A 24,859-nucleotide genomic window follows, 5' to 3' on the forward strand; every position below is an offset into this window, starting at 1 on the left:
CACACACGATCTCCTTACAAACGATCTCTGCACAAATGATCTCCACACAAACAATCTCCAAATGATCTCCGCAAACACGATCTCTGCACACACGATCTCGTCACACACACCAACTCCGCACACACCATCTCCACTCACATGATCTCCACACACACAATCTCCACTCACATGATCTCCACACACACAATCTCCGCACAAACAATCTCCGCGCACATGATCTCCACACACAGGTTCTCCATACACAGGATCGCCCACACAGGATCTCCACACACAGGATCTCCACACGTGCACTTGCAAGAACAAATTTGCATTCACTTCCTGTCCACAAGTCTCAGTTTTATAAATGATCTGGAACCATCATGCTGGATGGTTACAACACCATCTATTCATACATATTGATTTATCTATAATCGCATGTACCCCTGGCTCAGATAATAGGTATACCCTATCATGCTATGATTGTGCCAGGTTATAAAGGTAATGGAGTATTGTGATGTAAGTGCCACTGGTGAATAGAGGGAATTACAACTACAGTATTAAAATGTATGTATGGAAAAATGAATCACATTGTCTACATAAATATTGCAAATTTGCATATCTCTAGTTGCTTATTAGCAGAGTTTCCCCGAAGGGAGAGATATGATTTTGTTGCAGTAATTCTCACTGATTAAAACTCCTGGTGATTATTAATATTATAATGATAACATAAATTCATTAATTCAAAGAGGGTCGTGTACAATCTACATCTTTTACATATAAAAAGAGGGAGATAGAAAAAAGACAAAGAATCTAAAATTAGTTAGGAGCCTTTTCAGGTCAGTGAGATGCGCTAAATGATTCATTAGCTTTTAAGTTTCGAAAATGTCAAGGTTTTGAAGTATCAGGTTATTTTTGGTATATTGGCACGTAGCTTCATATGATGATGAGATACAAGCTGAAAGTAAACCGGAATATAGGAAATCAGAACTTTGTCGGAGGGCAAAGGACTGCACAATACTTTGGTCACTACTCCTTCACACACATATTTTTACCAGTTCTAAAAAGAAGTCTATGGGAAAAAAAAATCAGAAAAAAAACACCATACCCAGAGCCCCATAAAAACACCTCCTGGGCCCCATAAATGATAGGTTGTCCTTTACTGGTTAACCTATTATTTATGGTGCCCAGTAGGTGAGCGAAAAAAATGTACTCACCTCTTGGGCGGCGTTCCTCAGTATACTCAGCGCTGCATTCATCACAGGTTTAGGGGCATGCAGCACTGCAGCTATTCATCAGGCAAGCAATTATTTTCCTCCACGTGAACAAAATGTGAATGCTGCCCACAGATGGGCTGCAACGCTTACATGATGCCCGGCCATACCAAATGTTGATGCTAAGAAAGTGGCTGGGGATGTAGCGCTGAGTATGGAGGACCAGTGCCAGTCTAAAAAATGACAGTAGTTTAAAAAAAAAAAAAAAAATTTCCATCTCCTTGGACGCAATAATAACGGGTTCTCAAAAAGTGGACAATTCAGTAATTTGTCATTTTTGACTTGCCACACTGTTAAAAATGTCAAAAATGGCCAAAATTCTGTGAGTGAATCAAAGAAAACAAGTACCGTATATAGATCCTAGATTTACTTTCCAGGGAATGAATATGTGTTGGGGTGGGGGATGTCACAAATGAGTGCACGTTATTCAACATAGTAGCTCAATAGATTTTTAACTCTACTAACAATTATTCTGGTCTTCAGGATGTTGGGATATTTTCATTTTTTTTATCTCATTGCAACTTTACGTGAACCCCCCACGGTTTCATTTTTTTTGCTAATGTAACTATATGAAGACAGACTCCATTTTGGGGTGCACGTAACTTGTAGATTACATTTTATTAATTATTTAAGAGGGAAAAAAGGGAAAAAAATCAGCATTTGATCAATTTTTTTTTTACAATCATTGCTGTAAAATAATATTATTATACAAGTCATTCTGAAATCGTCAATGCCAAATATACATTTCTTTTAATTTACTATTCTTGTATTGTTCTTTTATTGGTTAGGTCCAGTATGAAACTGCATGGTGTAAACCTCTGATCACTTCAATTATACACTTTAAAATATCAATGTTTATCTGACCGAATAGGCTAATAAATGTGGAGATGGGGGGCCTTTGTCAAATTCTTGCCTGCCATGGCAACCTTATGACCACCAGTGATCATGTCATGAGGGTGTTAATGGGATATTAGATGGAGCCATCTACCTTCATTATAGTACTTCAATGCAGCAACCACTATTGACAGAAGCATCTAAGGGGTTAAAGGGAATCTGTCAGCAGGATTTCAACCCAAAACAATTTATATGCAGATGTAACTCTAAGACAAGTCAAACAATACCTTTACATGGCCAGTCTGTTCTTCCATTGCTGAGAAATCAGCATTTGAATTGAGAAGAAAATGATGCTGTAGAAATATACAGTAGATCTGAAGCACCTGTCACTCCAGCTCTATTCCCCACCCAGTGCCACCACCTTCTGCTTGACTGTCTGCTCTTTTACCTGAAGTCACACAGTATCGAAGCTGTCACTCAAGTAGGAGGAGGGGAATAGAGCTGGAGTGACAGAAGCTTTAGATCTACAGCTTCATTTGCATATCAATTTGAATGCTGATTTCTCAGTAATGAATGAATGGAGTGGCCAAGTAAAAATATTGTGAAAACCTGCTGACAGATTCCCTTTAAAAGAATGGGGTCAGAATTAGCTCTGATCCCAGTCATTGCAGTATGTGTGAGTGCCACTTCCGCTACACTACTGTATGTCATCGTGCACAAAGGCAATCAAAAGCCTGATGCAGCATTATGTTATACTGTGGGACGGTGTTAATGCAAATGTTCCAAACATATTTGCTTTAAGCTAAGGCTAAGGATCAGTATAGGGTGCACCTCATACTGTAGGCTGTGTACTAATACAGAATAGAACCGGAGTTCTTGTTAAAGGGAATCTGTCACCCCAAAAATCGTATATGATCTAAGCCCACCGGCATCAGGGGCTTATCTACAGCATTCTGTAATGCTGTAGATAAGCCCCAGATGTAACCTGAAAGGTAAGAAAAACAGGTTATATTATACTCACCCAGGGGCGGTCCCGGTTCTTTTCTGGTCTGATGGGCGTCGCAGTCTGGGTCCGGTGCCTCCTATCTTCATACGATGATGTCCTCTTCTTGTCTTCCTGACGCGGCTCCGGCGCAGGCATACTTTGTCTGCCCTGTTGAGGACAGAGCAAAGTACTGCAGTGCGCAGGCGTCGGGCCTCTCTGACCTTTCCCGGCGCCTGCGCACTGCAGTACTTTGCTCTGCTCTCAACAGGGCAGACAAAGTACACCTGCGCCAGAGCTGCAGCGTGAAGACAAGAAGAGGACATCATCATAAGAAGATGGGAGGCGCCGGACACGTCGCGTGACGCCCATCGGACTGGACCGCAGCGGCACCGTGTCGTGAGTATAATATAACAGATTCCCTTTAAGTTTCCCAGTCTAACATACATAACTGGACATTTAGTGAAAATAATAGTCTAATGGAAAGAACAATCACAGTATTTATTTATTTATTTTATAAAAACTTATAATGTCAGAAATCAGCACTGTGTCGTTGTTCCTGTAAAACTATTTAAGAATATGGCTTTTTCCATTGTTAAAGGGAATCTGTCACATAATTTTTCGCATATAAGCTGTGTCTACCGACTTTAAGGGCTTATCTACAGCATTCTGCAATGCTGTACATAATCCCCTGATGTAACCTGAAAGATACGAAAAACAAGTTATATTATACTCACCTGGGGGGGGCGGTTCGGTGCGGTCCGATGGGCGTCACGGTCTGGGTCAGGCGCCTTCCCATCTTCATGCGATGACGTCATCTTCCTTGCTTCCTGTCGTGGCTCCTCCACAGATGTATTTTATCTGCCCTGTTGAGCAAAGTACTGCAGTACGCAGGTTCCGGGTCTGAGAAGCCCAGCGCCTGTGCACTGCATTACTTTGCGCTGCCCTCAACAGGGCAGAGAATTACACCTGCACAGGAGCCGTGACAGAAGCAAGGAAGAGGACGTCACTGCATGAAGATGGGAGGCGCCGGACCTGCGACACCCATCGGACCGGACCGCACCAGACCGCCCCCCCAGGTGAGAATAATATAACTTGTTTTTCTTATCTTTCAGGATACATCGGGGGGCTTATCTACAGCATTACAGAATTCTGTAGATAAGCCCTTAAAGGTGGTGGCCGCGGCTTATATGCGAAAAATGAGGTGACAGATTCCCTTTAAAGGGACATGGTGTTACTATAAGCACTGACACTGCCCAATTAGTGCTGACAATTTAATCTTGTGTAGTAGCATTCTCCTTTGAGAAAGGAAATATTCAGCCATCAAAATTGTTTCACAGATTTCCAGGAGGAATCACAGAATACGAGCACAAAGAAGATGCTTTGGAACAGTGATTTTCTGAGAATGCAAATATGACATTTCCTATTGATCATGTCATCCAGCAAGTGCTCTAATGTGAGAGATTTATATTACTCAGTCTACCCTTCGTAGATTGTATCCATTGCAAAACTACACGGGTTGTATATTAGAAAATGAGACCACACCAGACTCATTTATAGACTAGAACTGTTAACTTCCCTTCAACAATACAAGATTCCATAAGGCAAAGTTTCCAATTTAATATTTAACACAGCTCCAGACTGGATGGTGTTCATAAAGTTTAATGACACATTGGTCTCCACTGTGACTGCAAACTAGTATTACTTGGTAATAATAAAACATTGGACATCAGTTGTAATCTGGGGGAAACTTGGCAGCAAGCATTCAATTTCCATGCAGAGTCACCACTGAGGAAATAAAGGATTACAGGGTCCACTTTCCAATCAATGGGTTTTCTGTGTAATGCCGAACAGGTCCTCTAGAACAACAGACACTCTTTACAACTTTACAACCCCAGTATTAACTCAGAATTCACGAATAGTTTCTTTTTTTTATCCAAAATGGAAAATACCTTGCAGTGTATTGTGGAGCCAGGCTGCAACAGGAGATGTGATTTCATCAGCTCCATATTCTACATCCTTTGTAACCCACCGATTAAATACAATCAAAACCCAGACACTTACATTAGAGCAATTATCGCCTTTTTTTATTTTTCCGCTGATGGAGCTGTATGTTGGCTTGTTTTTTTCGTCGCTATGATGATTACGGTGTTCGCTGAAGGGGTTAACTAGAGAGGCATTGCTATAAGGTGGGTCGTTCCAGATATGGTGATACAAAATATGTGATTTTTTTTATTTTTTCTCATAAAACTATTTATTTATGGTGAAGGATATGAAACTCCAGCTGCCGTATCTTCATGAAAATTCAGTTTATTAAGTAAGCATAAAAATATAAAAAAGAGGAATGTCCCAATTACAGGGAGAGTATAGGCAGATGCGTTTCAGATACAAATCCTTAATCATTGCATGCAAGACAGCATGTTACTCAGCGTTTTAAGTCATGTCCTGTTAGGACACATGAGTGAGCAGTGGTCATCTCTCCTGGCAGTGAGTTCCGGGTGTTAGCTGTGAGTGTTGCGCCATCACCGCTCCTGTGCACGAAAAATTGCCATGACATATTCTGGGTGTATGGATGCGTCAAAGGCTGTAAACTGGTCAATAAAACAATAATATTTAAAGTCAGTGATCCTCTAGTACCGAGTTAGTGCATTTCAGTCAGAGCCGGACTGGCCATCTGGCAATTTTGGCAAATGCCAGAAGGGCCTGTCTTGTTGTGGACCGCCTTGTCTGCTACATTGTTAACAGAATCCGTGTTCTCAAGACACCCATACTGTTAAGAGTTGTGACGGAGCACAAAGTTGCTTACTCTGTCACTTACAGGTGTCACTTACACTTGCAGGCCACAGGTATCATTAGAAATATTGGTCTTGTAGTAAATGTTGCTTTCCACCATCCAGGGTAATATTAGTAATATATTCCATCTGGTGCTCGGGGGCGGGGACACCATGGGCCCGTGTGATTTCAAATGCCAGGGCTGAATTTCAGTCCCAGTCCGTACCTGATTTCAGTCCATTATGAACAAAAAAGGTCCCTGGAAAACATAATTTATTGTATCTAACAGTAAATGGATGTAGGACCACCAGAGTGGTAGTAGCTGGACAGTCACTAGGGCGGACTCCCTTCTTTGATGTCCGTGTGCACTAATAGGCCAGGCAGAAAGGGGTTGTCATGGGGTCAGAAGATGATTCCTGGAAGGAAGGGCATCAATAGATGTCACATTTCCCAACAAAGATTTTCATTGCTAAGACCCCATACGTAGATCTTCTAAATAAATATTTTTGCAATAAAATGTGTGATACCCAAACCTAAATTTATTAAGAATCCACTGTAAACTTAAAGTGGTAAACTCAATTTAAAAAAATGTGCAGACCATTATAGGGAAAGAATATGTTAGCGAAAATCAAGCAGTTAAATGCAATACTTTTTTTGTTTTTATCTTCGAGAAGCCTCTTTTTTATATGGTGACTATATCCTTCATTGCAGAATTAAATGTGTAATTACCGTATATAATGTATAGCAATCTGTGTATTCTGATACCACTGTCGAACAATGATTCACATTACAGGCTAAAACTTGTCATAGATAGAGATATTGTAAAGGTAATACAGAATTTAATGGAATCCAGGTTTTAGGTAATACATGCTTTATTAAAGATTTACCTGACTATAATGCTCTTTTGTGACCTTATAGAAAATGATTGTATGAAAATGTAGATGTGAATTTAGTTTAGTTGATGAAGGATATCAGGAGAAATAAACTCCGAAAATGTAGAATGGAGACAGAATAGAATGACTGTGCCCCTACTGAAGCTTCCATTGTGGTAACCACAGTGTAACAATAAAAACAGAAAGCACCAAGCTGATACAGATAGACAATATGTGGTAGATATGTATGCATATATGTATGTACTAGATGGTGGGCGTCGGGCAGTGACTGCGGGGAGAAAGGAGCGGCCATTTTCTTCCGGACTGTGCCCGTCGCTGATTGGTCGTGGCTGTTTTGCCGCGACCAATCAGCGACTTGGATTCCATGACAGACAGAGACCGTGACCAATGAATATCTGTGACAGAAAGACAGACAGACAGAAGGACAGATGGAAGTGACCCTTAGACAATTATATAGTAGATGATTACAGTCTTTTCTAAAATTAAAGATGTACTAGTTCTTTAAATTGGTCACTACTGAGATCTAATTGATGCTGTCATTGTTCTACATCTCATGCAAAGAAACACCAGAGATTTCAATGAGTAAAATACAAGTAAACGTTTCCCACAAAAATGAATAGCAATCTGATCAGCGCCTCCTGCTCTGTAAAATCCAGCCTTAAGTACAGATACCATATTCAACAGGACAGGCTCCCTCAAAGGCCAGTTGCATGCAATAGTGTTTTTTTTTTCACTTATGTGAAAAACAGTTTTTTCGGTTGGTTTGTCAATTTTTACATTCCTTGTTGCATCTGTTTTTCTCCCTATGGAAAAAAAAATCTCAGCTTGCAATTAAACAATACAATATGAACAGTTCACAAAAAATCTTTACTTTTTCTATGGGTACATTAATATTCATTAGTTGTAATGTCTGTGATCTATCCATAAAAATAATGGATGGCACACGTACGAAAAAATAAATGACGTGTGAAACCAGCCTAAAGATATGTGCACACAATGTCTTTTTCAGGCGGATTCCACCTGGAACCCTCCGAACAAAAGATTATAAATCACCACAAAAAAAAAGAACATGATGCACAGCAATTTAAAAACAACATTGCTGTGCACATATTCAGTCTTTTGTTACTTCTTTTAACTGCTTCAGTGTAATGTGCACACATTACCTGATACTTTCAATTTTTAAAAGGAAACTCTCCAAAAGTCCATTTCTTTGAGAAAGTGACCCGACATATGTTATTGAAATGGAGCTTGATATGATCTTTTCCAACATAACAATATATCACTTTGATTCTCGTCCTCACTGCATTTACAGTGTAACAGCTTCCTTTAAGGTAAAAAAAAAATGTTTCTCACATCGTCATTTATTTTACAGATATCAGAACGTTTCAACAAAAAGCAAATACAAACTCTGACTTCTTCTTTATCCAAATTGGTTGAGCAGACAATAAGGAATTCTAGATAAGAAACCGAACAACTCATCATGGCTACTTCATCTTTACGTCGTCAAGTAAAGAACATCGTCCACAATTATTCTGATGCTGAAGTTAAGGTTCGAGAGGCGACTTCAAATGACCCATGGGGTCCGTCCACTACCCTTATGAATGAAATTGCTCAAATGACTTATAGTCCAGAGTTCCCTGGAGTCATGATGATGGTCTGGAGGAGACTGAATGACAGTGGAAAAAACTGGCGTCATGTTTATAAAGGTCTCACCCTTTTGGACTATTTAATCAAAAATGGATCTAGCAAGGTGGTGCAAGAATGTAATGAGAATATCATTGCTGTGCAGACTCTGAAGGATTTTCAATTCTTGGATCGTGATGGAAAAGACCATGGCATTAATGTGCGAGAGAAGGCCAAACAGATAGTATCTCTGCTGAAAGATGAGGAGCGAATAAAGCAAGAGAGGGCACAAGCTCAAACAACCAGAAGAAGACTGTCCCAAGTAACTGCAGCCATTGACAGCAGCCATAGGCTCAGATACAATGAAGGTAATATGTAAAAAGAATTGTAATCCTTTTTTGAGATTCTGTTCACATTAGGCGGGTGAAATGGGATCCATGAATGGTTTGCATTGTATACTGATCTGAACTTTTTGTGTTATTATGGGTCCTATGTCTTATAGTATGTTATAAGTCCTATGTCATATATCCTATTATCTTATAGGTCCTTATATTTGCCCTTTGGGGCAGTTTTCTCAGGTCAGGAGAACCAGTCGTTGGACCAATTTTGAGAACCAACCATGGTCCGTGTTTCACACACATGTGAGACCAGTGTTAGTATTATTGGTTCAGTTCATATCAAAGCCATGATAGCTGTGATGTATCTGATTTTTTACATGGATCGTAGCAAATTCTAATCCCATTGACTCATAATTGGGTTCAGAGTCGAGGTCCTAGCATTTTTTTGTTGCAAATAGTGATGAAGGCTTTGCTATTACTGCCATCAAAAATTCCTGAACACATGTCAATTTTCATAAATATTTGTATACCCCATAAAATAACAATCCTTGTATAGGTCTTCCCTGTTATTGTCCCCTGAAAATTGAATTACAACTAGGTGTTACTGTGTTTCTCGTCAACAGGGTGTGTCCCCTTGACAAGGAGAATAGCAACTCCCAGTTGTCAATGTATTTACAGATTTCTGGGAGAAATAACAAAGGAACTACAGAACTCCAAGATCTAAGAAAGACTCTTCAAAAATTTTATGAAAGTACAAATACTTACCAACAACTGACATGTTGGGTGAGTGGACTGATCCACTTTAAAATTAGTTTGTATGGGTTTGTCTTGGTGTTTTCATTTTGGCATCCCTAATCTGATTTATTTACCATTCCAGCAATCAACTATTAGGGAAAATGTAACATTACATGTTAGGCTCTTGCAGAATGCCTCTTTGTTCTGACACATAGATAGACGCCCTGAGTGGTAGACACTTCTCTATATCCAGCCCTAATAGGGCATATGGGCAGAGGATGTCATGTTGAGTCAACCATGTTAGCCAAGTATTTTCATCTGATCAAAGGGCCAATGTGTAAATGTATAAAACTTTGTAAAAAATATGATGAAATTTCTTGCTTACTTTTAGCTCTCAGACTATTCTTATAGGGTAAATTTGTCTTGGTCCAATAGATAAAGAGTTAATGAGTTTTATTTTTGAGAAAAATACCATTTTACATAAGAGAAATTATACATTTTGTATGACCCTTCTACCGTTTCCATATTATAGCTGTTCAATTATTCATTCTACCCAGAAAATGGGGCCAAAGACATTGACGTGTGTATAGTCCATAAAATGCACTTGGAAGAAAATAGGCATAAATTACATGAATTTATGAATAATGACATTATTTATATATAACAAAATCCTGTATTGGGGTTTGTTCTTCTCTCGGGTAGAGATTATAGGCTTAAGACCCTATACACTTTAGTTTATCATTGGCTGAACCCGCCAATATTGGCAGGATTGGCCAACAGTCTACTGTGTATTTGGGCCTCCCAACTCTTCCCTGACAAGGCGGTTCTCATGGCTGCTGTACAGTGGCCACAGAGTACTGATGTTGTCGATAGACCGACTCTTCTTTGGATTAGCTGGTCTGGCACAATATGACACATATGTCATGCAGCAATGATATCGTAATGCCATGCCAGCTAATCAAAAGAAAAGATGCAGATTCTGTCAGGTAAGAGGCAGTTCTCATGGCTATTGTCTAGTGGCCACAGAGAACGGAAGTTGCCGATAGACTGGGTTGCATGAGTCGAATTAAGATATGCGATGATTATGTTTTTCTCTCTTTTTTAGCTTCTGTTTCAGCCCTTTCTCCAGAAATAGAACATGCAAGACCTCAGAGTACTGGGGAGGAAGAACTTCAGTTGCAGCTTGCTTTAGCTATGAGTAAAGAAGAAGCCGAAAAGGTACAACATAAGCCTCCGCTCTTCAAATATCTAATATTATTATTGTGCATTGTTATTAGAAATTGCTATTACATTGTTAAGAGTTGACTTCACAAATGTTATGAAATAATGAAAAAAATTCCTTACTCATTAAATCCCCCACCACTTGAGCCCTGATGCTCAGGCAACCTCTGATTCAGGCCACCAAATGACCACCAAAATGTTATTTTGGGCAGTTACAGCTTCACAATGATCTTATTTCCTCTGGGAGATTAGGCATAAGGGAGAAAAATTAACTTTGATCACTGTATTGAAGTGTCATTAGGAAGTCATAGGTATGGAGCGATTCTCCCTAATAATTTATGGGAGCCTATCACCAGGTGAAAAGTGACCATTTTATTCCTATTGCTCCACTGAGTACATTTTGCTTATTTCTAAAACCTCCATACAGTTCCAAAGTTATGGGCTTTTAATTTAGTGCTAATTTTTATGGTCTTAACCAAGGGAGTGAGGCTTACAGGGTAATAGTGCAGAGCAGCCTAAAAACATGTTCCCAGAGACTCTTGATAGTACCTCCCCCTTGGTAAAGAGCATAAATATTTGCACTAAATAAAAAGGAAGGTGGATGTGCACTGTGTGCAGAATTATTAAGCAAGTTTTATTTTAGAGGATTATTTTTTATTATTGATCAACAACTATTCTCAATCAACCCAAAAGACATAAATATCAAAGCTTAATATTTTTGGAAGTTGGAGTGTTTTTTTTTTTTATATTTGGCTATCTTAGGAGAATATCTGTTTGTGCAGGTAACTATTACTGTGCAGAATTATTAGGCAACTTAATAAAAACCAAATATATTCCCATCTCACTTGTTTATTTTCACCAGGTAAACCAATATAACTGCACAAAATTTAGAAATAAACATTTCTGACATGCAAAAACAAAACCCCCCAAAATTAGTGACCAATATAGCCACCTTTCTTTATGATGACACTCAACAGCCTTCCATCCATATATTCTGTCAGTTGCTTGATCTGTTTACGATCAACATTGCGTGCAGCAGCCGCCACAGCCTCCCAGACACTGTTCTGAGAGGTGGACTGTTTTCCCTCCCTGTAGATCTCACATTTTATGAGGGACCACAGGTGTTATGTAGGCAATCCAGTGACACAGTGTGCCAGCAATCAGAGCACATACAGTGATCTGACAACAACCCAAAAACAACAGAACGAGCTCTGAGACGTGGAATCTCTGTAGACCGTAATACCTGAACCTATCCTAAACACAACTAAAGGCAGCCGCGGATTGCGCCCGACACTACCCATGCAACTCGGCACAGCCCAAGGAGCTGACTAGCCCGAAGATAGAAAAACAAGCCTGACTTGCCTCAGAGAAATACCCCAAAGGAAAAGGCAGCCCCCCACATATAACGACTGTTAGCAAGATGAAAAGACAAACGTAGGGATGAAATAGACTCAACAAAGCGAGGCCCGACACTCTAGATAGAGCGAGGATAGCAAAGAGAACTTTGCAGTCTACAAAAAACCCTAAAGCAAAAAACCACGCAAAGGGGGCAAAAAGACCCACTGTGCCGAACTAACGGCACGGCGGTACACCCTTTGCGTCTCAGAGCCTCCAGCAAAACGAATTGACAAGCTGGACAGAAAAAGCAGCAACAAAAGCAAAGAAGCACTTATCTAAGCAGAGCAGCAGGCCACAGGAAAGATCCAGAAGCTCAGATCCAACACTGGAACATTGACAAGGAGCAAGGAAGACAGAATCAGGCGGAGTTAAATAACAAAGCAGCCAACGAGCTCACCAGAACACCTGAGGGAGGAAGCTCAGAAGCTGCAGTACCACTTGTGACCACAGGAGTGAATTCAGCCACAGAATTCACAACAGTACCCCCCCCTTGAGGAGGGGTCACCGAACCCTCACCAGAGCCCCCAGGCCGACCAGGATGAGCCACATGAAAGGCACGAACAAGATCTGGAGCATGGACATCAGAGGCAAAAACCCAGGAATTATCTTCCTGAGCATAACCCTTCCATTTAACCAGATACTGGAGTTTCCGTCTAGAAACACGAGAATCCAAAATTTTCTCCACAATATACTCCAATTCCCCCTCCACCAAAACCGGGGCAGGAGGCTCAACAGATGGAACCATAGGTGCCACGTATCTCCGCAACAACGACCTATGGAATACATTATGTATGGAAAAGGAGTCTGGGAGGGTCAGACGAAAAGACACAGGATTGAGAATCTCAGAAATCCTATACGGACCAATAAAACGAGGTTTAAATTTAGGAGAGGAAACCTTCATAGGAATATGACGAGAAGATAACCAAACCAGATCCCCAACACGAAGTTGGGGACCCACACGGCGTCTGCGATTAGCGAAAAGTTGAGCCTTCTCCTGGGACAAGGTCAAATTGTCCACTACCTGAGTCCAGATCTGCTGCAACCTGTCCACCACAGAATCCACACCAGGACAGTCCGAAGACTCAACCTGTCCTGAAGAGAAACGAGGATGGAACCCAGAATTGCAGAAAAATGGAGAGACCAAGGTAGCCGAGCTGGCCCGATTATTAACCCCTTCATGACCGGGGGATTTTTCATTTTTCCGTGTTCGTTTTTCACTCCCCTCCTTCCCAGAGCCATAACTTTTTTATTTTTCCGTCAATTTGGCCATGTGAGGGCTTATTTTTTGCGGGACGAGTTGTACATTTGAACGACATCATTGGTTTTAGCATGTCGTGTACTAGAAAACGGGAAAAAAATTCCAAGTGCGGTGAAATTGCAAAAAAAGTGCAATCCCAAATTGGTTTTTTGTTTGGCTTTTTTGCTAGGTTCACTAAATGCTAAAACTGACCTGCCATTATGATTCTCCAGGTCAGTACGAGTTCATAGACACCTAACATGACTAGGTTATTTTTTATCTAAGTGGTGAAAAAAAATTCCAAACTTTGCTAAAAAAAAAAAAAAAAAAAAAATTGCGCCATTTTCCGATACTCGTAGCGTCTCCATTTTTCGTGCTCTGGGGTCAGTTGAGGGCTTATTTTTTGCGTGCCGAGATGATGTTTTTAATGATAGCATTTCGGTGCAGATACGTTCTTTTGATCGCCCGTTATTGCATTTTAATGCAATGTCGCGGCGACCAAAAAAACGTAATTCTGGCGTTTCGAGTTTTTTTCACGCTACGCTGTTTAGCGATCAGGTTAATACTTTTTTTTATTTGATAGATCGGGCGATTCTGAGCGCGGCGATACCAAATATGCGTAGATTTGATTTTTTTTTTATTGATTTATTTTGATTGGGGCGAAAGGGGGGTGATTTTAAACTTTTATGTTTTTTTTATTTTTTTCACATTTTTTTAAACTTTTTTTTTTAACTTTTGCCATGCTTCAATAGCCTCCATGAGAGGCTAGAAGCAGGCACAACCCGATCGGCTCTGCTACATAGCAGCGATCTGCTGATCGCTGCTATGTAGCAGAATTGCACGTGTGCTGTGAGCGCCGACCACAGGGTGGCGCTCACAGCGACGGGCAATCAGTAACCATATAGGTCTCAAGGACCTCTATGGTTACCATTCACAAGCATCGCCGACCCCCGATCATGTGACGGGGGTCGGCGATGACGTCATTTCCGGCCGCCCGGCCGGAAGCGGTAGTTAAATGCCGCTGTCTGCGTTTGACAGCGGCATTTAACTAGTTAATAGGTGCGGGCAGATCGCGATTCTGCCCGCGCCTATTACGGGCACATGTCAGCTGTTCAAAACAGCTGACATGTCCCGGCTTTGGTGCGGGCTCACCGCGGAGCCCTGCATCAAAGCAGGGGAGCCGGCATCGGACGGTATAGTACGTCCGATGCCGGTAAGGGGTTAAGGGCGAACTCAGCTAACGGCAAAAAGGACACCCAATCATCCTGGTCTGCAGAAACAAAACATCTCAGATATGTTTCCAAGGTCTGATTGGTTTATTCGGTCTGGCCATTAGTCTGAGGATGGAAAGCCGAGGAAAAAGATAGGTCAATGCCCATCCTACCACAAAAGGCTCGCCAAAATCTTGAAACAAACTGGGAACCTCTGTCAGAAACAATATTCTCAGGAATGCCATGCAAACGAACCACATGCTGGAAGAACAAAGGCACCAAATCAGAGGAGGAAGGCAATTTAACCAAGGGCACCAGATGGACCATTTTAGAAAAACGATCACAGACCACCCAAATGACTGACATCTTTTGAGAAACGGGAAGGTCAGAAATGAAATCCATCGAAATATGTGTCCAAGGCCTCTTTGGGATCGGCAAGGGCAAAAGCAACCCACTGGCACGTGAACAGCAGGGCTTAGCCCTAGCACAAATCCCACAGGACTGCACAAAAGTACATACATCCCGTGACAGAGATGGCCACCAGAAGGATCTAGCCACTAACTCTCTGGTACCAAAGATTCCAGGATGACCAGCCAACACCGAACAATGAAGTTCAGAGATAACTTTACTAGTCCACCTATCAGGGACGAACAGTTTCTCCGCCGGACAACGATCAGGTTTATTCGCCTGAAATTTTTGCAACACTCGCCGCAAATCAGGGGAGATGGCAGACACAATGACTCCTTCCTTGAGGATACTCGCTGGCTCAGATGAACCCGGAGAGTCGGGCACAAAACTCCTAGACAGAGCATCCGCCTTCACATTTTTAGAGCCCGGAAGGTACGAAATCACAAAATCGAAGCGGGCAAAAAATAACGACCAACGGGCCTGTCTAGGATTCAAGCGCTTGGCAGACTCGAGATAAGTAAGGTTCTTATGATCAGTCAATACCACCACGCGATGCTTAGCTCCTTCAAGCCAATGACGCCATTCCTCGAATGCCCACTTCATGGCCAGCAACTCTCGGTTGCCCACATCATAATTACGCTCAGCAGCCGAAAACTTCCTGGAAAAGAAAGCACATGGTTTCAACACTGAGCAACCAGAACCTCTCTGTGACAAAACCGCCCCTGCTCCAATCTCAGAAGCATCAACCTCGACCTGGAATGGAAGAGAAACATCTGGTTGACACAACACAGGGGCAGAACAAAAACGATGCTTCAACTCCTGAAAAGCTTCCACAGCAGCAGAAGACCAATTAACCAAATCAGCACCCTTCTTGGTCAAATCGGTCAATGGTTTGGCAATGCTAGAAAAATTACAGATGAAGCGACGATAAAAATTAGCAAAGCCCAGGAATTTTTGCAGACTTTTCAGAGATGTCGGCTGAGTCCAATCCTGGATGGCTTGGACCTTAACCGGATCCATCTCGATAGTAGAAGGGGAAAAGATGAACCCCAAAAATGATACTTTCTGCACACCGAAGAGACACTTTGATCCCTTCACAAACAAAGAATTAGCACGCAGGACCTGGAAAACCATTCTGACCTGCTTCACATGAGAGTCCCAATCATCTGAGAAGATCAAAATGTCATCCAAGTAAACAATCAGGAATTTATCCAGATACTCACGGAAGATGTCATGCATAAAAGACTGAAACACAGATGGAGCATTGGCAAGTCCGAACGGCATCACTAGATACTCAAAATGACCCTCGGGCGTATTAAATGCAGTTTTCCATTCATCTCCTTGCCTGATTCTCACCAGATTATACGCACCACGAAGATCTATCTTAGTGAACCAACTAGCCCCCTTAATCCGAGCAAACAAGTCAGATAACAATGGCAAGGGATACTGAAATTTAACAGTGATCTTATTAAGAAGGCGGTAATCAATACACGGTCTCAGCGAACCATCCTTCTTGGCTACAAAAAAGAACCCTGCTCCCAGTGGTGATGATGATGGGCGAATATGTCCCTTCTCCAGGGATTCCTTCACATAACTGCGCATAGCGGCGTGTTCAGGCACGGATAAATTAAATAATCGACCTTTAGGGAATTTACTACCAGGAATCAAATTGATAGCACAATCACAATCCCTATGCGGAGGTAGGGCATCGGACTTGGGCTCTTCAAATACATCCTGATAATCAGACAAGAACTCTGGGACCTCAGAAGGAGTGGATGACGAAATAGACAAAAATGGAACATCACCATGTACCCCCTGACAACCCCAGCTGGATACCGACATAGAGTTCCAATCAAATACTGGATTATGGGTTTGCAGCCATGGCAACCCCAACACGACCACATCATGCAGATTATGTAGCACCAGAAAGCGAATAACTTCCTGATGTGCAGGAGCCATGCACATGGTCAGCTGGGTCCAGTACTGAGGTTTATTCTTGGCCAAAGGTGTAGCATCAATTCCTCTCAACGGAATAGGACACCGCAAAGGCTCCAAGAAAAACCCACAACGTTTAGCATAATCCAAATCCATCAGATTCAGGGCAGCGCCTGAATCCACAAACGCCATGACAGAATACGATGACAAAGAGCATATCAAGGTAATGGACAGAAGGAATTTGGATTGTACAGTACCAATGACGGCAGACCTATCGAACCGCTTAGTGCGCTTAGGACAATCAGAAATAGCATGAGTGGAATCACCACAGTAGAAACACAGACCATTCAGACGTCTGTGTTCTTGCCGTTCAACTCTGGTCATAGGCCTATCGTACTGCATAGGCTCAGGTTTAATCTTAGACAATACCGCCAAATGGTGCACAGATTTACGCTCGCGCAAGCGTCGACCGATCTGAATGGCCAAAGACATAGACTCATTCAAACCAGCAGGCATAGGAAAACCCACCATGACATCCTTAAGAGCCTCAGAGAGACCCTTTCTGAACAAAGCTGCCAGCGCAGATTCATTCCACAGAGTGAGTACTGACCACTTCCTAAATTTCTGACAATATACTTCTATATCATCCTGACCCTGGCACAAAGCCAGCAAATTTTTCTCAGCCTGATCCACTGAATTAGGCTCATCGTAAAGTAATCCGAGCGCCAGGAAAAACGCATTGACATTACTCAATGCAGGGTCTCCTGGCGCAAGAGAAAATGCCCAGTCCTGAGGGTCGCCGCGCAAAAAAGAAATAATAATCAAAACCTGTTGAATAGGATTACCAGAAGAATGAGGTTTCAAGGCCAGAAATAGCTTACAATTATTTTTGAAATTAAGAAACTTAGTTCTATCACCAAAAAACAAATCAGGAATAGGAATTCTTGGTTCTAACATAGATTTCTGATGAATAGTATCTTGAATCCTTTGTACATTTGTAACGAGATCATCCATTGAAGAGCACAGACCCTGAATATCCATGTCCACACCTGTGTCCTGAAACACCCAAATGTCTAGGGGAAAAAAAAGACTGAACACAGAGCTGAGAAAAAAAAATGATGTCAGAACTTCTTTTTTCCCTCTATTGAGAATCATTAGGTTGGCTCCTTGTACTGTTATGTAGGCAATCCAGTGACACAGTGTGCCAGCAATCAGAGCACATACAGTGATCTGACAACAACCCAAAAACAACAGAACGAGCTCTGAGACGTGGAATCTCTGTAGACCGCAATACCTGAACCTATCCTAAACACAACTAAAGGCAGCCGCGGATTGCGCCCGACACTACCCATGCAACTCGGCACAGCCCGAGGAGCTGACTAGCCCGAAGATAGAAAAACAAGCCTGACTTGCCTCAGAGAAATACCCCAAAGGAAAAGGCAGCCCCCCACATATAACGACTGTTAGCAAGATGAAAAGACAAATGTAGGGATGAAATAGACTCAGCAAAGCGAGGCCCGACACTCTACATAGAGCGAGGATAGCAAAGAGAACTTTGCAGTCTACAAAAAACCCTAAAGCAAAAAACCACGCAAAGGGGGCAAAAAGACCCACCGTGCCGAACTAACGGCACGGCGGTACACCCTTTGCGTCTCAGAGCCTCCAGCAAAACGAATTGACAAGCTGGACAGAAAAAGCAGCAACAAAAGCAAAGAAGCACTTATCTAAGCAGAGCAGCAGGCCACAGGAAAGATCCAGAAGCTCAGATGCAACACTGGAACATTGACAAGGAGCAAGGAAGACAGAATCAGGCGGAGTTAAATAATAAAGCAGCCAACGAGCTCACCAGAACACCTGAGGGAGGAAGCTCAGAAGCTGCAGTACCACTTGTGACCACAGGAGTGAATTCAGCCACAGAATTCACAACACACAGGTTCTCTATGGGGTTCAGATCAGGTGAACAAGGGGGCCATGTCATTATTTTTTCTTCTTTGAGACCTTTTTTGGCCAGCCACGCTGTGGAGTAGTTGGAGGTATGTGATGGAGCATTGTCCTACATGAAAATCATGTTTTTCTTGAACGATACCGACTTCTTCCTGTACCACTGCTTGAAGAAGTTGTCTTTCAGAATCTGGCAGTAGGTCTGGGAGTTGAGCTTCACTCCATCCTCAACCCGAAAAGGTACCACAAGTTCATCTTTGATGATGCCAGCCCATACCAGTACCCCACCTCTACCTTGCTGGCGTTTGAGTCGGAGTGGAGCTCTCTGCCCTTTACTGATCCAGCTTCTGACCCATCAAGAGTGACTCTCATTTCATCAGTCCATAAAACCTTTGAAAAGTCAGTCTTAAGATATTTCTTGGCCCAGTCTTGACGTTTTATCTTATGTTTCTTGTTCAAAGGTGGTCGTTTTTCAGCCTTCCTTACCTTGGCCATGTCCCTGAGTATCGCACACCTTGTGCTTTTTGTTACTCCAGTAATGTTGCAGCTCTGAAATATGGCAAAACTGGTGGCAAATGGCATCTTGGCAGCTTCACGCTTGATTTTCCTCAATTCATGGGCAGTTATTTTGTGCCTTTTTTGCCCAACACGCTTCTTGCGACCCTGTTGGCTATTTGCCATGAAACGCTTGATTGTTCGGTGAGCACGTTTCAAACGTTTGGCAATTTCAAGACTGCTGCATCCCTCTGCAAGACATCTCACAATTTTGGACTTTTCAGAGCCCATCAATTCTCTCTTCTGACCCATTTTGCCAAAGGAAAGGAAGTTGCCTAATAATTAAGCACACCTTATATAGGGTGTTAATGTCATTAGACAACACCCCTCCTCATTACAGAGATGCACATCACCTGATTTACTTAATTGGTAGTTGGCTCTCAAGCCGGACAGCTTGGTGTAGGACAACATGTATAAAAAGTATCATGTGATCAAAATACAACTTGTCTAATAATTCTGCACACAGTGTATATATTAAATTTTAGAAAAGAAAAAAATGAAAATACTTAGAGGAGGAGTGGGAATAAAGTAAGAGCAAAATGTAACAACTTTTGACCTATTGACTGATCAACTTTAAGCTGGTTTGTTTGACAGCCACAGGCTGGGGACATCATGTTAAGCCAACAAGGGTGGTGATCTATCCTCTGTTTCCTCTGCACACTGTGCCTGTGCTCAATGTTGCTGATATTGGCTCATATCATGAGTCATGATGACACTGCGTCATTCCTAAAAAGTGTGTGAAAACACCTTTGACGCACGAAGCAATAGTGAGTCTTGAGAGATGAACAAGTTGTTGCCCACCGAAGTCCATGTCATCAAGATTGGTACTAATTATGTTTTGACCATAGACAGAGAGGCAACATATACTTTCTACTTCTTAGGCAATGACAGTTCAATATTCTACTCAACCCTGTAATTGCGTTCACTATAAAATCCAAAAGGATTGACATAGATTTTTGGATTTTATCGCCGTATACTGAACCTGAAATCTCTTTTTGGGAAATGGGCATAACATATGCCCGTAAAAATGACCCAAAGCCTCACAAGAAGGTTGTGCTGTTGTGGATAATTCAGTGCACTACTGAGGAATGCTACAAGTATGTGCAATTGCTAAAATCCATATTTATTTCATCTCAAGCAGAATATATTTACCATTATCTGAACACATCTGTAATATTTAAATGCTTGGATTGTACCTACTCAATATGTGAATATCCTTTAATGCTTAACAGGTAAATGTAATATAATGAATATAATTATGTTATTATAATTATAGCCATGTAGTCACAATATAGTTTGTACAGCGTATTATTTAACGTAAATCCTACAATTGCTCAATTCAGTCACCACCCTATGAAGTCATCCTATAGTTGCCCAAGCATTTAAAACCCAATTTTGATAAATGAGAATTTTTTCCAAATGACAATTTTTATAAAATTTTATTAATCAATTATTATTTGCACAACTTATTAAACCCTTCCTGACATTTAACCGAGTTCCACACATAGCTGTTAACCACTTAAATGCTGCTGTCCATCTTGGAGTAGGGAGGCATGCCATTCCACGCAACGATCTCCCCACATCACATGATCGTGTGGTGCCAATGGGTTCATATGGTAGCTTGGGTTTTACTGCCATTACACCACTCTGTTGAAAGCCAGCATGTGGCTGAGCCATCAAAGGAGACTGGAATTTCTACCAAATACTGTAATACAATTGTATTGCAATATAAGGCATAAGTGATCACATGATCGCAAGTTCAAGTCCTCCTTATGGAGACGAAAAGAAAAGTTAAATGAAAAAAAAAAGCTTAAAAAAAAATATTTTTTGGTCACTGAAATGCTGCAATAAAGGTAATCAATCAACAAATCGTATCTGTTCCAAAATAGTATAAAAAGGTCAACTTTCTATACAAAAAACAGACCCTTAAACACCCCCATCCACATAACAATAAAAAAGATCTTGGAAAATGAAAAAGAAAAATCAACTTTTTTTTGCAAATTTCCCAATTTTTCTCAATAATAAGATAAAAAGGGAACATTTTTGTATCTTTGTATTCATACTGACATGTTAAATCATGATACCAGGTCATTTTTACCACACAATAAACTACGTAAAAACAAAACTCAAAGCAGAGTCGCTAAGTAAATTGAAAAATAAAGAAAGCTAAGGCTTTTGAAAAAAGGTCCAGAAAAAGAAAAAGCACAAGAATGAAAATAAGCTGAGTGGGAAAGGGGTTAAATAATTAATAGAAATGAAAATATTTACCTTATCATACTATCTATGAAATATTTTAACAAATTTTGTAATCTTGCCTGAAGAAGGAGCCTCTGTGCTCTGAAAGCTTGCAAACATATTATTTTCTGGTTAGCCAATAAAGGTATCACTCCTAGAATACTTCTGTCATCATTGGGCAGAAAAGTATTCACAACAAATTTTTAACAAATTGTTAAGTTTTGAAATAATTTTGTTCTTACTCATATGGACAAAAGCAAGAAAAGCCTATTCTACACCACAGTCCCCTGTAGCCCAAATCTGTAACATCACTGCTATCTGAGATACAAAACAAACTCTGTGAAGTGATGAGGCTACCCAACGTTGAATAAAGGTTGGTGGCAGTCAACGGGCCACAAAGCCAAACTAGTACTCCATACAAAGACGTGGAGCCATGAAGGACAGTATGGGGCATGCTGATAATCAACCTTTATGACCACATGCCAAACATTTGTGTCATTTTAGCCCTTTTTTGCTATACTGTTGTACACCTGTTCTTATTAAATGTTATAATATATTTACTTCATGTTTCCCTTTTGAATAAAGAAAGTCCCTTCAGCCCCAGAAGAAGAAGAAATACAGCTGCAAGTGGCACTGAATCAAAGTAAAGAGGAATATGAAAAGGTATTTAATTTATACAGCTTGTAAGTTGCCTCTGGTCATAACAAGCATTTGCACATACCATAGGCTCCAGTCACACAGGAATATTATCCTTGAGATGTTTCTAACCGGACAGATCATAGGAACTCTTTTAATTTATCTAGACAGAATTACAATGTATAGAATGTATAGTATTGCTAGTAAGAAGATTAGATGTAATTGGGCCAAATTATGGCCACATAGAGCAGGAGGTGACTGCCACAAAGCTCCTCAAATTCGTCTTTTTTTACAATATCCACCTTTTATTATCATGTATTTGTTAAGTCACCTTTGTGGAGGTGGATCTTCAAAGCCGCTAGACTGGATGAGTACTTCTACAGCAACATGGATAGGTGGCACTGGTGCAGCAGGACAATTAAGTCGGGATGCAGTGAATTAAAAGATATATTAGAGCTAGAACATAACAACTTGATTAGTAGAGCTGTAGAAGCTCTGGATTGCTGATGTAACGGTGCTGGAACAACAATGTAGGCGAGTTATAGCAGTGCTCAGATGCTGATGTTGCAGAGTTGTAGAAGGGCTGATGCAACTCTAACTGGTGGCAGAATACCAACTACCTGAATACTCTGGGTGTGCACTGCCACTGTTGAGGAAATGGTGGAGGAAGTAAAGGTGGCTGGGAATTTAGAAGACAGTGATCATGTTATCCTTGAATTGAGGATAACAAAAGGAGGAAGACCAGCGAGAACTCAGACTTTAAAGTTGGACTTGAGAAAGGCAGATTTTAATGGACTCAGACAGAGGGTAGGAAAGGTCCAATAGCTGGATGTTCTAAAGGACAGAAATGTCCAAAAAGGATGGGAGATTTTGCTAAATGAAATTCTCACTGTACAATCAGTAACAATCCCAAAAAGAAGGAAGAATTGTAAGCATTTAAAGAGACCAGGATGGATGAACTCAGAACCTGATCACTTGTTAAAAAGGAAAAAAAGAAGTGTATATTAAATGGAAAGAGGGGGTCATATCTATTCTCATTTGCACATGGAAACACGAGAAGCAACGGAATGAAACTGAAAGGGAGAAGACAGATTAAATATTAGAAAAACTTTTTGACAGTGAGGGTGAGAATGAGTGGAATAGGCTGACATGTGAGGTGGTGAGTTTTCCTTCAATGGAAGTCTTCAACCAGAGGCTGGACAGACATCTGTCTGAGATGGTTTAGTGAATCCTGCATTGTGCAGGGGATTGGACACGATGACCCTGGAGGTCTTTTCTAACTCTAACATTCTATGATTCTATATAAAGTTAATTCTAATGTAGTAAAAATGTATGGTAAAAGGAAAAGCATCAATGGCATTGGATATAATAAAAACAAATGCCATAGCAGCTGGCAATATGAATATTAGAGCCTCAAGCAACAGTAGTACCACCATCACTGGCACCAGCTATCTAGGCAGTAATACTAACAAATGCCGGTCACAATTGTCCTCCTTTGCCTCTGGCAAATGTACTAATGGGGTGGAAGTGGAGGATATTATGGACTATATGGCACATGCTAACTCTCACAGTGACACCATCTGTGTGAAACGGTGTTCTGCGCTTTCCTCCTCCGCTGCCGTTACAGTTAATCTTTTTTTTATTACAAACTTTCAATGACAATGTTTTCTTTTATAACCCCCATTCTGCTCAGCCACAGCACTCAGGGTGCTAATGAAGATATTACACCACAACTTCTCCCAATTGATGTGTTAGATGAGAACAGTCAGTGTTTGGACTTGGATGAGATGAGGGGCAGGAGGTGAAGGCCCTTACTCATTTGCCTAGCTGTATTGGCAGCAGTAATGGTGACACTGGCAAACGTGGTATTAGTTTCACACTAAATCAGAGCAAATCTAGAGGTGGGAATCAGGAGGGAGGGCAAAAAAGCTCAGGACATTTTCCACACTGAGACACCTTCCAACTGAACCAGTGATGATGATAATGATGATGCTGATTGTGTGGTGGACAGGACCTGGGAATCAGATTGGGATGATGAGGAGGCACTGTTATCAGAAGAGCAGAGGGGTGGTTTTGGTGATAAAAAATATTTGCCACAGACAGATTTGCTCCTTCCATGGTCACCTGAGGACCAAAAGGAGGACGTTTAAAGTATTAATGTCCTTTCACAAAAAATTGCAGTAGTGATTGATCATTCTGTGAACAATGGGACCGAGCACCCCAGTAAGAGCCGCCTGCTGTCTCTCACTGGGAAAAAATGATGATTTTCAGCAGAAGAAACCCAACCCACATCACCAAAACCTTTCACATAACCATTTATTTGGCTAGCGCTATATGGAAAAGGTTTAAGTCAGGAGAGGGGGAGGTTTCAGCTGTGGTGACTTTGTCTTAAATATGTGTTCACTTCTGGTGAATTATGCAAATATGTGATTTGGGGTATTGGCATTCTCTGGACAAATTGCACAACAAATTTCAGGGTCCAATTTTTCCTATTACTATTGAGAAAATAAAAAAAATTGAGTCTCAAGTAAATTTTTTGTGAAAAAAAGTTAAATGTTCACTTTTTCCTTTCACATTCCATTAATTCCTGTGAAGCACCTGAAGGGTTAATAAACTTCTTGAATGTGGTTTTGAACACATCGAGGGCTGCAGTTT

At 41.1% G+C, this 24,859-nt stretch overlaps 1 protein-coding gene across 2 annotated transcripts in view; it reads left to right on the plus strand.

Moving 5' to 3' along the window:
* Window positions 1–24,859, plus strand: part of EPN3 (epsin 3) — a 94,081-nt gene that overhangs the window by 42,480 nt on the left and 26,742 nt on the right. For both annotated transcript variants that reach the window (XM_069752403.1, XM_069752402.1), the window contains 3 exons: window positions 8,104–8,722; window positions 10,533–10,645; window positions 22,154–22,231. In XM_069752403.1, coding sequence (XP_069608504.1) covers window positions 8,212–8,722; window positions 10,533–10,645; window positions 22,154–22,231 — 702 coding nt within the window. In that variant the 5' untranslated portion in view covers window positions 8,104–8,211. The remainder of the gene's footprint in view (window positions 1–8,103; window positions 8,723–10,532; window positions 10,646–22,153; window positions 22,232–24,859) is intronic.

Source organism: Ranitomeya imitator, chromosome 2 (genome assembly GCF_032444005.1).
Source record: "Ranitomeya imitator isolate aRanImi1 chromosome 2, aRanImi1.pri, whole genome shotgun sequence".
Lineage (NCBI taxonomy): Eukaryota > Metazoa > Chordata > Amphibia > Anura > Dendrobatidae > Ranitomeya > Ranitomeya imitator.